The following is a 13,800-nucleotide window of genomic DNA, read 5'->3' on the forward strand; positions in this document are numbered from 1 at the left end:
AGGGCAGCCTCAAGCAGCCACCGTGGGTTTTCTCTGTTGCCACAGGGACAGCCTGAAGAGGTGGGCAACCTCCTCTTCTAGGGCACCCACAGCCCATCCACAGCAGCCCACACAGCCCAGGCCTTGGGGTGGCAGAGGCTGGTGGTAGTAAGTAGTGCAGGACAGTACATGGGCTAAAAAAATAACTACATGGGCTAAAAAATAACTCACACCATTACCCCGTGACCCTATTTCTGTCACAAGCACATAACTTTGAGTGCCACTAAGATCTCTGAACTTCAGCAAACATTTTGAAACCCAAGGTCAGGAGCTGCGTTGCATCACCCTGCACGGCATCAGCTTTGGTTTGCTACACTTATGTGAAGGAACAGTTCCTATGCTGGCCTCCCCCAACAGTTATTTCATTACTTCTTTGACTTTTAGGGCAAAACAAGAGTGATAAACCCCTGACACAATCCTCCCTAGGGAAAGAGGCTTCCCACATTAGGTCGAATTTTGCTCTTTGCCCCAGTAAACATTTTGTTCTTAAGGAATGACTATTTTATTTAACTCCCCAGATAATCCCAGTAACAGGGAGCTGCTTGTAAGAAAGCACTCTTGCTGGGTGCTGCCTCTGCACTGCGTGTCCGTGAGGTTTTCCAGCTGCAGCAAAACCCGAAGTAGGTGATCTTCCAAGGGGTGATGGGGGCAGCCAGCAAGAGCAGCAGTGTGTTTCTGAGGAAGCTTAGCGCTTAATCGGACGAGCCAGATCGTGGATCCGAGCGGAACAAGTTGCCTTCTTAGCACTCTCCTTCACCGTGAAGGCATCTGGGTTGAACTGAGCCAAGTGCATAGGAGGCCTGAGGGAGTGAGGACAGAGAGCAGGTCACACCAGGCTCTCAAAGCTTCCTGCTGACACATCTCCACCCAAGTCTTGCCCGTCCCTATCAAAGGAGGAAAAAAGCAGTGTTGCCTCCACTGCTGTCATTGGGACACCAGCGAGAGGAGGAACCCCATTTCCCACTGAAGCTATCTATCACAGCTGCCGAGCGTGCCCTCACCCTCTGTGAAACATCCCACCCAGGACTTCCTACGGCCTGGGCTGAGGCCAGCTACACCATGCTGGGCAAAAGGAATGTGCTGCACTTTACCCTGTGTCAGCTGGTTGATTTTTTTTTTTTTTTAATTGCAATTAATAATTGAGATGTTACAATCAGTAATTCCTACTAGTATTAAAAAGTTCTTATTCCTTCTTTTTTTAGTTCTCCTTCAACCTCAAAGATGCTTTTGAAACTAGAATTCCTGTAGCACTGACACATCCAACCATGTAAAATCCATGTCTTTTGGAAGCTGACAAACAGGGCTTAATTACGTGTGTCAAACCCAACTCAACAAGGTGCCACAGCCTGCACTAAAGGGGCTGACAACTGAGCATTCCCCATGGCAGGGGAGCAGTGCCTACCTTTTACGAGGCTGGGCCAGTTCCACAAGCCTCGGTGTGGCCACTGCCTGTTTCGCGGCCTTTGTCACTGGCCACTGAGCATCCCGCGGGGGCACATAGTCAGGGTTCAGTCTTTTTGCCCGAGCCAGCTCTAGGGTCCGAGGGCTTGCAATGGCCTGCAGAGCAAACTTGGAAACCTGTGGGAGAATGGGGAGGAAGGTCCTCACAGGTGCTTCTAGCATCCAAGAACGACCAACCTGCAGCTCAGTGTACCTAGGTGCATGGCCACTGATCACGCACAGATGGGACGTGGTCCCATCCACAGCTGTATCTGGCACCAGACAAGCTGCAGAAGAAGAACCTACTGCCTAAGCAGTCCCCCAGCCTGTCCTCCCATCCCCTGGATAGAGGACAAGTCCCACTCTGCAGCCCAAGAAGTGACTACATCAGCCTCACAGACAGCAAAACACCCAGGGCTGCCATAAAGAGAGCTGGTGGCCCATGCCCCACATTGTTGGTTTTTTTTTTTTTTTTGGGGGGGGGGGGGGGGATGGGTGGGAGGCGGGTTACAGCAGAGCAAAATGCCCCCGCATGCTTGGAAACTGAGCTCAAGGCTCACTACTGGTACAGCCCAACCAAACCCCCAGCTCTAGTCAAACCAGCAACCACCCCATGCTGCAAAAGCCCTTTCCTCAACCAGGAAGAGGAAATAAAAGGACACCAAAACTTAGCACTCTTCAGTTCCTCTTCATTTTGGAAGTCAAGCACTCAGGGTGGCTATGTTCCCATAGCACTTTCTTCCCTGCTGCAGACAGCCCCTGCTCCAATCACCAGCACAGCGTGGTGGGTCTCAGTAGCATGGAACTGCCCATGGTGCAGCCCAGGCAGGCAAGGAGATGGCACCATCCCTTTCCCTAGGAACATCCCCTTGTTGAGAGAGCAGCATCTGAGCTGCAGCCTTCCCCAGAATGTGCTCCTGCATCACTGACCTGCCATGGTGCTTGCCAAAGTCTTGCTTGGGTTTGGCTAGTGCCACTGTTCTTGGGGATGGCCGAGCTGTTGCAGCTTCCCTTGAGAGGGTCCGGATTGTTTCTTGGTTTCCCCACACAAGCCTAGCAAGAACACCAAGGGTGTGAAATGTGCCTTTAGAAATATGTACAAATGTGAAATGTCCTTAGCAGGATCATTCTTCCCTGCCTAGGATGGGACACACCCACAGTCCCTATGGCTCCCCACAGCTGTAAAGTGCTGCTGCCTTTCCCTGAGCACTCACCTTCTTCAGCACTGAATTTCCTAATGCTGTGCAGGTGGGTTGCTGTCAATTCAAAAAAGAAAAGAGGCTTCAAGTAACACATCTGTTTTCACAGCTCCCAGTGGATATGCAAAAAGGGTCATTTCGTTCCATCTCTGAAACCCCTGCAGGAGTTTCATGATTGCATTTTTCTTGCCTCACCATTACCACCTAGCCACACCACAGGTATGACAGTAGAAACAATAATAACGTTACGGTCAGGGTGTGCCATGGAAAGTGGGTGAGGTTTTCCAGTACGTTACTGGTTAGTCTCCCATGCCCAGGGCAAATTTGGAGTTGCTCATCCCCCATGGAGAACGGACAGTATGAACTCTCCCATGGTGGGAGAGGGTACCAGAGCAGTCACAACAGGGGACAGCAGTATAACAGGTTTGTGGAGCCTTTCTGGAGCACAGTGACACCCATGGCAGTTCAGCGTGGTTCAGCTTGTTGAGCCATAGCTTGGCCCCGTAATACAGACAACATCTCCGTTCCTAAAGCTGTGCTGCGTCCCCCAGGATACACCAGCCTGTGGCTCTAAGGGGGTTGAGCCCCCTTGCACCACAACCATCCCCTGCCTTACAACGTCTGAGCACCACACAGATGGATGCCTCGGATGGGGCAGCAAAAGTTAAGCCCAGTTTTTTTTGATTGAAAACGAGAAGAGCAAACTGAGTAGTTTGGTGTTCTTGGAGTCACGAGTGCTTTTGAGAGGGAAGCAGTAGCATGACAAAGCCAGTGAGTCCCCAGGGGCTGAGGCCCTGTCAGTCCCCGGTCCTCAGGCCAGACTCTCTGGGTGCATTCTTACCTGGGACTGTTTGCACAAGGCACTTTCTTGGGTTCTGCGAGTTCTTGTATCCTGTCAAAAGTGCAGAAATGGACAGACGTGTCCTTAAACATCCAGTTAAACCAACAAAGCATAAAACAACTACTGCTGTACTCAAAGCCATAATGCTCTCTCGAATACCCATGTCTTTACCTCCACCCCTTGCAAGAGTGTGTTTCAGGGACCTCTCTCCAAGCAACCTTCCATCCGTTTAACCTGGTGATCTCACCAGGCTATGGATTTTTGTGCTCTCTCTCAGACTGCAGAGACACAAACTTGCCCACCTGTCTTCCCTGCAGACAATACAAACCTTCTGGGACACGATGAGGAAAGAGGGAAAGTACTTCTCTGGTTCATAGCTTGCCACGCAACCCCAGCATGTAGGAGATGGACAGTCTGCCAGCCCAGACAAACAGAAAGAGCTGGTATCAACGGTTCCACTGGTTACTAAAAGGTACCATGGAGACAGCACACTTCCAACTGTCTGCTGATAGACAATGGTCAGTGCTTTGGGGACCCCCCTGTGGTTCCTGCGATGGTACTGAAACCTCTAGTGGGACACAGCGCTGGCAAATACTTACCAGAGAGCACCACGAAGACCTTGTGCTGGCGGGCTGCTGCCAGGGCATCCTCACTTCACACTCCCTCGCAAGATGCCTCCTGATTTATCTCGCTGTCACACCTAACCACCGCTCGCCAACACAGCTCCCTGGGATCTCGGTGGGAACTGCCTGTGGGATGTTGGCCCCCTGCCTCCAGGTCAAGATGGGACATGCTCAGGAAGGCAGCAGTCATCTCAGGAGCTCAAAACCAGTTTCAGCAGCTTCAGCCAAGCGGCTCTCCAGAGGCTCATCAGTTTTCCTCCACAGACAGCACAGATCCACTACACAGTCACATCCAAACTCAGCACCAGTAGACAGATATCCCCACACATGCATCTTCAGCAGTTCTGCAACCTGAGGGAATTAAGCAATCTCTCTGACGAAGGGAGAGGCCCAGGGCAGCCTTTGACATTTGGTCCTGCTTTTGCTTTCCAGCAGGGGAAATGAGGCCTTGCTGCAGCCAGACACAGAAATACCTTCCTTCTGCTGCCTGAGGTCAGTCAGTCTCATTGCTTAAAAGGTCCCAACTGCCTATGAAATCAATCCCTTGTAAAGCAAATTAGAATTAGAATAGTTCAGCTGAAAAGAACCTAAAATGATAATTGAGTCCCAGCTGCCTCACCACTAAACTAAAATTAAAGCATAATTATTGAGGGCATTATCCAAATGCCTCTTGAACACTGACAGGCTTGGAGCATCAACCAGCACACTAGGAAGCCTGTTCCAGTGTTTCACAACCCTCACAGTAAAAAAAGATTTCCTAACGTTCAGTCTGAACCTCCCAGCACTAGTCCCTTTCTGCTGAGCTGCTCTCCGGCCACTCGTCTCCCAGGCTGTACTCATGCCTGGCATTACTTCACCCCAGGTGCAGAACGCAGCATTTTCCTTTGTTGAACTGGATGCTGTTGATGATTTTCCAATCTAGACCCCTCTGCAAGGACTCTCTCATCCCTCTAGGGAGTCAACACCACCTCCCAGTTTAGTATCATCAGCAAACTGGCTAAGGATGCGTTCAACTCCTGCATCCAGATCATTGATTAAAATGTTGAACAGAACCGAACCTAGAATTGAGCCCTGGGGAGCACCACTAGTGACCGTCCACCAGCGAAACGTAGCTCCATTCACTACAACCCTTTGAGCTCCGCCGTTCATTCAGTTCATCACCCAGCATAGTGTGAACCTGTTCATCTCACAGCTGGACAATTTGTCCGGAAGGATGCCGTGAGGGACGGTATCAAAGGCCCTATAAAAATATAAATTTATAAAATTATAAAAAATATAAATTTATTTTTAAAGCCTTATAAAATCCAGAAAGATTATATCCACTGCCTTCCCTTCACATCCATCAAGAGGATGGCCTTACCATAGTAGGAGATCTAATTACTAAGGCAGAACTTTCTCTTGATGAAGGGTTGTTGACTATGCACGATAATAGCTTTGTTCTTTACATGCCTTTCAATATCCTCCAGGATAATCCTATCCATACCTTCTCTACATACTGAGGTTAGACTAATGGGTCTGTAGTTTCCTGGGTTTTCTTTCATGCCCTTCTTGTCAATAGGTGTAATGTTCACTAGCTTCCAGTCAGCAGGGACCTCTCCAGACTCCCAAGACCTCTGATAAATTGTTGAGAGGTCCAGTTTTAATATCCGCTGACTCCTTCAGTACTCAGGAGTGAATCCCATCAGGCCCCAAGGATTTATGAACATTCAACTGATACAACCAGTCCCTTACAATTTCAGTTCACAGCTTCTGTTTTGAAGGGGCAAGACAGTCAGATATTGTCTGTACTGAGGAGCAGGGGGAAAGACAAAACCAGGCATCCTTTTGTCTGTGTATTTATCACAGCAGCATCCAATACATTGACTTGCTGATCCAGCATAAATCCCCAACTGAGCCATCCCCTGGAGGCCTGGGGCATGGCTTGGGCACTAGGGATTAGGAAGCTAGGGCTGGGAGGGTTTCTTACCTGTCGTGTGAATGTGTAGACAAGTGGCAAGAAACTTGAAAGACAAGAAGTGAATTTAAACACTTGGTAACATCTGCAGCTCGGGCTGCCTGCTCTTCAGTGTGAAATAATGACGAGGCAGCTAAGTTTGCGCATCTCCTCACGATAACTCGGCAGTTATTTGTGTTGTTGACGGTATCCTTGGTACCTTCTCAGTGCAGTTGCATAGCAGTGTGCTTGCACATGAAGCACTCCACTCCTCTGGTAACTGCTCCTCACTGCAGGGCTCCAGCAGCTCTCGGGACCACAGGACCAAGCACTGCCAGCACCAGTTATTACTCCCTTTAGCTGTAATTTCAAGGGGAAGTTATGAAAGCCTCGGGGGAGGCTCAGCAGCGGTACTAAACCAGGACTCCACAGAAGTACAACCCAAGCCGTCACAGTTTAAGAGAGAGAACGGGAGAAAACAAAGATGTGGCAACGTGCAGAAAGTGTGGGGAAACCAAGGAAGACTACGGGCAGCCCCTAGCCCAGATTGCAGCAAGAGCCACAGGCGGCCCTGAGGGGCCGTGAGGCGCCTTCCCGCCACACCCCGAGGGCTGAGGGGATGGACGCGGGGAGGGCCGGCAGAGCGGCCTCAAAGGGAGGCAGATAGCTTGTCCACACCTGTCCCCCACACCGTTCGACAGCATAGCAGGGCTGTCCACCGAGCTGCCCTTCTTCTGGAAGCCTGTGAGGGAGCCTCCGCAGCCCCTCTGCCTGCAGCAGCCTTCCCTTCACTCCTGTCCTGCCTCCACACCGCTGGGAGGCCTCGGAGGTGTGAGGCCCATCTGCTTCGTCGTGCTGCCTTGCTGCGGGTTCTTCAGCCCCAGCTCTCGCTGGCTTCCCTCTGCCTCGAGCTCAGTGAAAATCCCGCTGCCTGCAGAAGCTTGAGCCCTGCTGGCAGGGGACTGTTTGCACAGAGACAGGCCATCCCTTACAGAATTGCAAAAAGAACGACTTTAAAGGTAGCTGTCCAAGAAAAGCCATGAAGGTCTGCTGTGTCATTCCTTGTTGAAGTAAATGAAACCCAGACCAGTCGTTAAGAGTAAAATTTTCTGATTTATGCATCTGTTACAAAGGACAAAACTAGAAAAAAAATTTGTATAATACATTTGGTTACGAAACGTGTCTTTTGCAGTACTGCCTGGAACCTGAATCACATGTTTGGAGTGTAATTACAAGGACACCGACACTGAGAAAGTAACACTCCTTTCCAACTCATCTTCCTCATCTGCTGTGCTAACAGAAGTCACTTTCTAAAAGTGATAGATTTTTCACCCATAACACTGCTTGCTCAAGCACAATCTGGACTGAACCAAAATAAGCCACTCAAACTGATGGATTCCCCCAACCTCTGGTGCCAACCTAACTTAAATGCTTTCAGTCACTACCTTAAATTGCACTGTTTTGTTTTTTTCCCCCCGTAAGCAAAGAAAATTTTAATGTCTTATTGCTTTAATTTTCTTGTCTTTCTTATCCACTAAAGAAGCTGTAAACAAGCCCAATTTCCAGAAATTACCAATCTGTCACTCCCCTGAAAGTCAGCCCCTACAGAGCAACAACAAAAATTATCACTGTCAAAAATGCAGTTCTGTTACAGGACTTTAAATTTCTGACACTCTCAAGAGGTGGTCTCATTTTTAACAGAACAACTCTACTAACAGAGTTCTGTAAAATCCATTACCTATGAAGTAAAAATAATTCAATTTAAACCTGAGACATCAGGCCAGGTTAAATTCACTGGATACAACTTTGTCTCATTAGAGTCAATGGTTAATTCCAACCTGGCAAGAGGCCATCTCAGCCTAAGCTATATATAACCCTAATTCTGCTGTCTGAGAGTTTCACTTTCCCCTACAAGTAGGCTACGAATATTATTTTCCAAAGGTATTTTAAAAACACTATAAAATAGATTTTCTTACCAACTAGACATCATTTTCAGAGGAATTCCACACCCACAAGGAAAAGGTACTTCTACATTTCAGCTGCCATGCAGCAAACCGACCATACACTAACACCTCATCTTCCACAGCTGCAAGTATTGCGTTGAAGGAAAAGAGCTGTCACTGCAGTTCCAAAAACAGCTCTGCTATCAGCTCCTTGGCATCCTTCATGCTGGAGGAGATCTCTGAGCCATCCTCTGCTACGTGGGTACCAATCAAGAACATCTTCCTCTTGTCCCCGATATCAGACAGTGCCAGAGCATCGTGGATATCTGTGATGCAATATGCACCTTCGAGGTCCTGATACACAAAACCAAAACAAGCCTGTTAGTTGCAAGAGGTGGCAGCACCAGTCCTGCTTTGAGCCTTTCCTCAGGGAGGGGAAGGGTCTCAGAATATCTGGGGGCACTGCTCTTCTATGTACCCTTATGAGAGCGTGTTCCCATGCCTTAAAATGCTTTGGAACCAAAATGTTTATCCTTAACCTCATTTCTTCCCAAATAAATAATGGTATAGCTCTGCTTCCAGTTATTTCAGTGTTTCCAATAATAACGTAAGACTAGCTGTACAAGCTAGAAAAAAAGTATTACTGGTCCAAGACCCCAAGCACCCCACACAGTTACAAGAACAGGGCAAATATACAACAGTCATTCCCTCGTTACCTTCCCAGCCCCCAGCACTTCTGTCTCAGGGACCTAGAGAATCAGCAGTAGCGTTTGTGTTTGATGAAGCCAAGACTTACAAGACTAATACAAAGGACTGCTAGTAACACATCTAAGTTACCAGAAATTTAGGTGGTAACATAGAACAAACCAAGCACATGGCTCCAAAAATAAAAATAAATCTGTGCTTAAAGACTTTGGGTTGTTCTGTCATCTGACCATACCGCAGTTCTACTACAGTTATCAGTCATTGACACTTTCACAGGAATCATAGAAGAAAACACTGCCTTGTGAAGAAAGCTCCTCTTCTCTTACATTTCAGCAAGCAACCATAGGAGCAACTAAACAGACAACGTGAAAGCAAACGATTGTGCTTTGCTATGTGGGGGCTACTAGGTAAAGCAGTACCCAGGGACAGATACTCAGAACAGAAACCTAATCCCAGGTTCAACTGCGGTCTCCCTTGCTGCTCTCAAGCCTTGCAACTCTACAGCAGTTTTCACCATTATTTCCACCCACAGCTTGTTTTGCACCATCTCTGAGCACAGGACCTTCATCTTACAGATCCAAAACTCAACGCCAGATTATTTTCCTTTGCTGTCAACCAGTGCCCCAGAAAACTCCCCAGCATGTGGCCTTCTTTGAAAAGCTTTATTTGCTGTTTTCAGAGCTGCTGCCAGCCCAAGCTCAAGTAAGGGCAGGGAACTCCTACCTGCTTGTTGGCCAGAACCACCACTGGCAGGGTGGAGTTGTTCTCGATCAGTTGATGAAGCAGCTGTTTCGCCACAGGCAGTCGAGCATGATCAGCTGAGTCCACGACATAGATCAGCAACAGCACTTGGGGCAGGTACATCTTCCAGTATGAACGCAGAGATTCACCGCCCCCAACTGGAAGAGAACACAGCCACACAAGATTCACCAAATAATCTAAGCAGCACAGCTCCCAGAGGTCCAGACAGTAGGCTCTGGGTTGAAAACCCAAGGAATTTGTGTTATTGCACATGAGAATGGAAATAGCTTTATTTTCCCCAGTCAAGTCCCACTTGAGGCAAGCTTATGGGTGTGCTCAGAAAAAAATAAAAATTTTTCCATTGCAAGCTCTTGAGTTGTGTTTTTTGATTGTTTGTTTTTACGGTTGCTTTCTGCCCCATGGGTCTTGTTCTCAAGCCAGAAGGGACAGTGGAAAAAGGTTCAGTGTCCAGAAGGACAACGTGAGAATGTCCCCATTTCACAGGGATGCCCATCTCATCTTAATATAAAGCAGGCCTACAATTTCCTAGAGAGAAATTTAATTCTGGCATGGGGAGGGCTCTCATCAGATTTGTATTACACTAGGGACTAATTCAAAACTCCCACAGCTTTCGTATTGTCAAAGCACCAGAGGTGTTTAGGAAGAGATAAAAATCAAGTTCCAGCAGACTCTTTGAGCTGTCCTTAGGTGATGGGATAAATCTTTGCACAGGATACAATTCTACCCAGACTCTTTTCTGTTGGCTATGGAAAAAAGCTATTCACCTTCAAAACCAGGGCTTATAACAATTCTGTGGTGAAGCCATGTGGCTGAGATTGCTGTTCCCATCTGAGAACATTGGTGGTGCTGAGTTTAATAGAAGCAGGAATAGCTTACAGTATACTAAGCATTTCAGGGAGGCGACAGGATGAGAGGCAACGGGCACAAACTGAAGCACAGGAAATTCCATCTGAATATGAGAGGGCACTTCTTTACTGTGAGGTGACAGAGCACTGGGACAGGCTGCCCAGAGAGGTTGTGGAGTCTCCTTCTCTGGAGATATCCAAATCCTACCTGGATGCCATCCCGTGCAATGTGCTCTAGGTGATTCTGCTTGGCAGGGGGTTGGACCAGATGATCTTCAGAGGTCCCTTCCAACCCCAACCATTCTGTGCGTCTGTATATTTTCAGCTCTCCAGGTCTATCACTTCTAGGCAATCAAGGGCGGGGAGGGTGTGCGTGCGTGAAGGTACTTTGCACAACACCACGCTCAAGAGACAGGGGTGACTTGACTCCAACTGTAGCAAGTTTCCAAAGCAATATATTTAGGTTTCCCTATAATAGTTTCCTGTCTTATTTAGGAACTCTTTTCAAAACTGACTTGCTAGCCAGCCTATCAAATTTACTGCCCTTAGTAAATCTGTTGTTTCAAAGCAATTTTGCCTTAAGTTAAAATTATTTAGCAGTTTCAAGAACACACAAAGCGAAACACCATTTCTCTGTTAGGGTGTTTGTGCCCATCTTCAAGAGCCCCAGTGCAGTTCTGCCTGCAGATGCAAGTCTGCCGCTGTGGGAAGGAGCCAACAGACTGTAACTGACATTACACTTGGGGCAGATACCTCTGACTCTGTACTGTGATGTTCTGTATGCTCATCGCTATTCTTTTTGTTCAGTGCATTCATGCATAGCATAAACCAGGGGTCAGCAACCTCATAGTGAACATTTTTTCTTTCCCAAACCAGTAGCAACTCAGCAAAAGCCAGGAGCTCCTATCCCTTGAAGAGACAAGATTCCACCTACTTATTTACATGACGGTACAAAGAAAAAGAACTGTTCTATCTGTCCAGGCTAGCAAAATAAAAACCCTACCGTCTGAAGATCATAATAAGCCACACGTTCACAGTGCAGGCTGCTAACCCCTGGTCTAGGCAATGGTACAGACTGGGTAAATAACAGATTAGAGCGCCATGTGCGGATTTACCTGGCTGAAACTGGCTTGAGACATTTCATCTCCCATGGGTCAGATCGCAGCCAACACATCTCAGTCACTACCAACCTGGACCAGAGAGGGAAGGATGACTCAGAAACAACAATTCTGCACTGCACTGGGCCCAAGCAACCTCCAGGCAGCAGCAGAAATACTGTGGGTTTCTCTAGCTTGGAGAGCACCTCATTCCCAGCGAAGTCAGTGGGAAATACAAGTGTCTAATACCAACACGGAGAGGGACACAGACTGTAAGCATCTCTGAAGAGGTGGTTTCCCTAGCATGGTGCAGAGACTTCCACAGTAGGACTGGGAATGACACTCTGCCTTAGAGACTTCATCCTCACATCCTAAATACCATCTGCCTAGTAACAACACAACTGCTTTATGCTTGCTGACAAAGGTAGTGAGGCGTTCCTGGGCTAGCTGCCAACTCAGCCAGTCAAGAACTGGCACAGCACAACACAGAAACAGGAAGAACTAAATGGCAGCCTCTGTCCCTGTAGAAAGCTAGCACCGATGAGGTTAGGATGTCAGCTTCTCAATACCAGGGACTGACCTGACTCCAAGGCCCCTAGATAGGTTTTTGAAGAAAAAGCAGAAAGAAAAGCTCTGTACGTTCTCCTCTTTCACCTTATTACTCCTCCTCTACACTTGCCCTTGTCAGGCATGAGCACCAAGGAGAAGCTGTACGATGAACAGAACAATGAACAGAAGCTGCAGACAACACAGGCCTTACCAGGGACACCTCTGCTTTGGGCCGGTTTCACACAATCAGGTTTGTTAGCCTTCTCTGTCTCTGAGCAAAAGTCCCTGGAGGACAAGCTGAACGAGCACAGACCTCCTCTGACACCAGCATACAATGTTCTTAAACGAGCAGGGTGGGAAAGCAGAATCGTCAAGGAAAAAATAATCACAGTTTTGTGTTACCGGAGCAGGCACGAGGAAATACGAGGCTTTAAAATATAAGCCTGATCCCTAGCACACAGGATAGGAACTTCTTCTACGTTCTGTACTAAAATAAGTTCACTCACTCTCCAGAAACTCCATCTGGGACTCCTCGGTGTTGATACAGATGGCATTGAAGCCCTCGGTGGGAGCCACGCTGCGCTTCACCTGGTTAGTTGCCAGCGAGTGGAGAACGCTGGTCTTCCCTGCGCCATCCAGGCCCAGCACCAGTATCTGCTTGCTTTGCCGTTTACCCTGTGAAACGAGAGGCGGCACACTCGCTCAGGCACCCGGGGCAGCGCCAAGCTTAGTGGGGCCGGGGAAAAAAGGAGGAGTCACAACAAGGAATCCATCCACGCCTGTCCGGAGAGAACAGAGGCAGCCGCTTTAGGCTGAAGGGAAGGATGCCTGCTGGGCCGCTGGGGCAGAAGTACATCGTTCGCTGAATGTGAGGGGCCTGCGAAGCGCAGCGTGCCTCAGGGTGAGGCTGCGCGTTCGCACGCACGAGGAACAAACTGCATTTGGCGGTACGGCCTCCGACACACGAGCCACATCGTGCGGTGTCGTGACACGGCCTCCGACACACGAGCCATGCTGCGTGGCGCCGTGCCTCAGGGCTCGCTCAGACCCCCGTGCCAGCCCGCCGCCCGGCCGCCCTGCGGTACGTGGGCGCACAACCGGGGGAAGGGAAGGGAAGGGGCCCCGGTTTCAGGGTCTCTCCCGCCGACGAGCCCGGCTCTCCCCGCCCCGGCCTGCCCCCGGTACCTGCTCGGCGGCGGGCGGCGGCGCCCGGCCCCGCAGGCGGGCCCACGCCCAGGCCGCCACGGCCGCGCCGCCCGCCATGGCCAGGGCGGCCGCGCAGAGCGCCGCGGGCCGCAGGCGGGTGCCCATGGCCGGCCCGGCCGCCGCGGGGGAGCGCAGCCTGCTGGGGCCGGCGGGGAGACGGCTCCCCCTACAGACACACGCGCGTCCTCGGCTCGCCCCTGCGCGCATGCTTGCGCCCTCGGAGCGGTAGCGGCACGGGTTTTAAATCCCTCCAATACAGAAGGCTTTACCTGTTGGGCTCGCAGCTGACGGCTCGCTCCCTGGTGCTGTTTCTAGCCGCTGCAAGTCTACGCCCGGAAAAAGGGTTTTGCAAGCATCGGACTAAAGCACAAGTTTCAAGAGGTGTTTGAGGGGCTAGCAGTAGGGTGCTAGGAGAGCAGCTGCACTTCTTCCGTCTCACCGACGGCCTCCATTGGAGACGGGCAATGCTTCTTCAATGCAACCATCGCAACCAGACGCTTTGCTTTAGCTAGTTCTCACTTTGCCGTGCCCAGTAGTAGGGCAGCAGAAAAGGGGACACCAGGTCAGTCGCCACACGCTTTGCCATGTTTTATCTTAAGTCTTGCTCTTCCCCCTCTG

The 13,800-nt window shown here is 49.6% G+C and overlaps 2 protein-coding genes across 2 annotated transcripts; both read right to left on the reverse strand.

The window, feature by feature from the left end:
• Positions 1-1,073: 1,073 nt before the first annotated feature.
• THEGL (theg spermatid protein like) lies at positions 1,074-8,062 on the reverse strand. Its single transcript, XM_040555301.1, has 6 exons — positions 8,056-8,062; positions 6,109-6,298; positions 3,520-3,574; positions 2,694-2,735; positions 2,410-2,532; positions 1,074-1,617 (listed from the first exon to the last, which is right to left on the reverse strand). Exons 1-6 carry the CDS (start codon positions 8,060-8,062, stop codon positions 1,438-1,440), a joined length of 597 nt encoding a protein of 198 aa, XP_040411235.1. The 3' UTR covers positions 1,074-1,437.
• Positions 7,173-13,302, reverse strand: ARL9 (ADP ribosylation factor like GTPase 9). The gene is made up of 4 exons (XM_040555168.1): positions 13,162-13,302; positions 12,483-12,651; positions 9,447-9,622; positions 7,173-8,372 (listed from the first exon to the last, which is right to left on the reverse strand). The coding sequence occupies exons 1-4, from the start codon at positions 13,285-13,287 to the stop codon at positions 8,193-8,195; spliced, it is 651 nt and encodes a 216-aa protein (XP_040411102.1). The 5' UTR covers positions 13,288-13,302; the 3' UTR covers positions 7,173-8,192.
• Between the last annotated feature and the right edge of the window lie 498 nt (positions 13,303-13,800).

This window comes from Cygnus olor, chromosome 4 (assembly GCF_009769625.2).
Source record: "Cygnus olor isolate bCygOlo1 chromosome 4, bCygOlo1.pri.v2, whole genome shotgun sequence".
Classification (NCBI taxonomy): Eukaryota; Metazoa; Chordata; class Aves; order Anseriformes; family Anatidae; genus Cygnus; species Cygnus olor.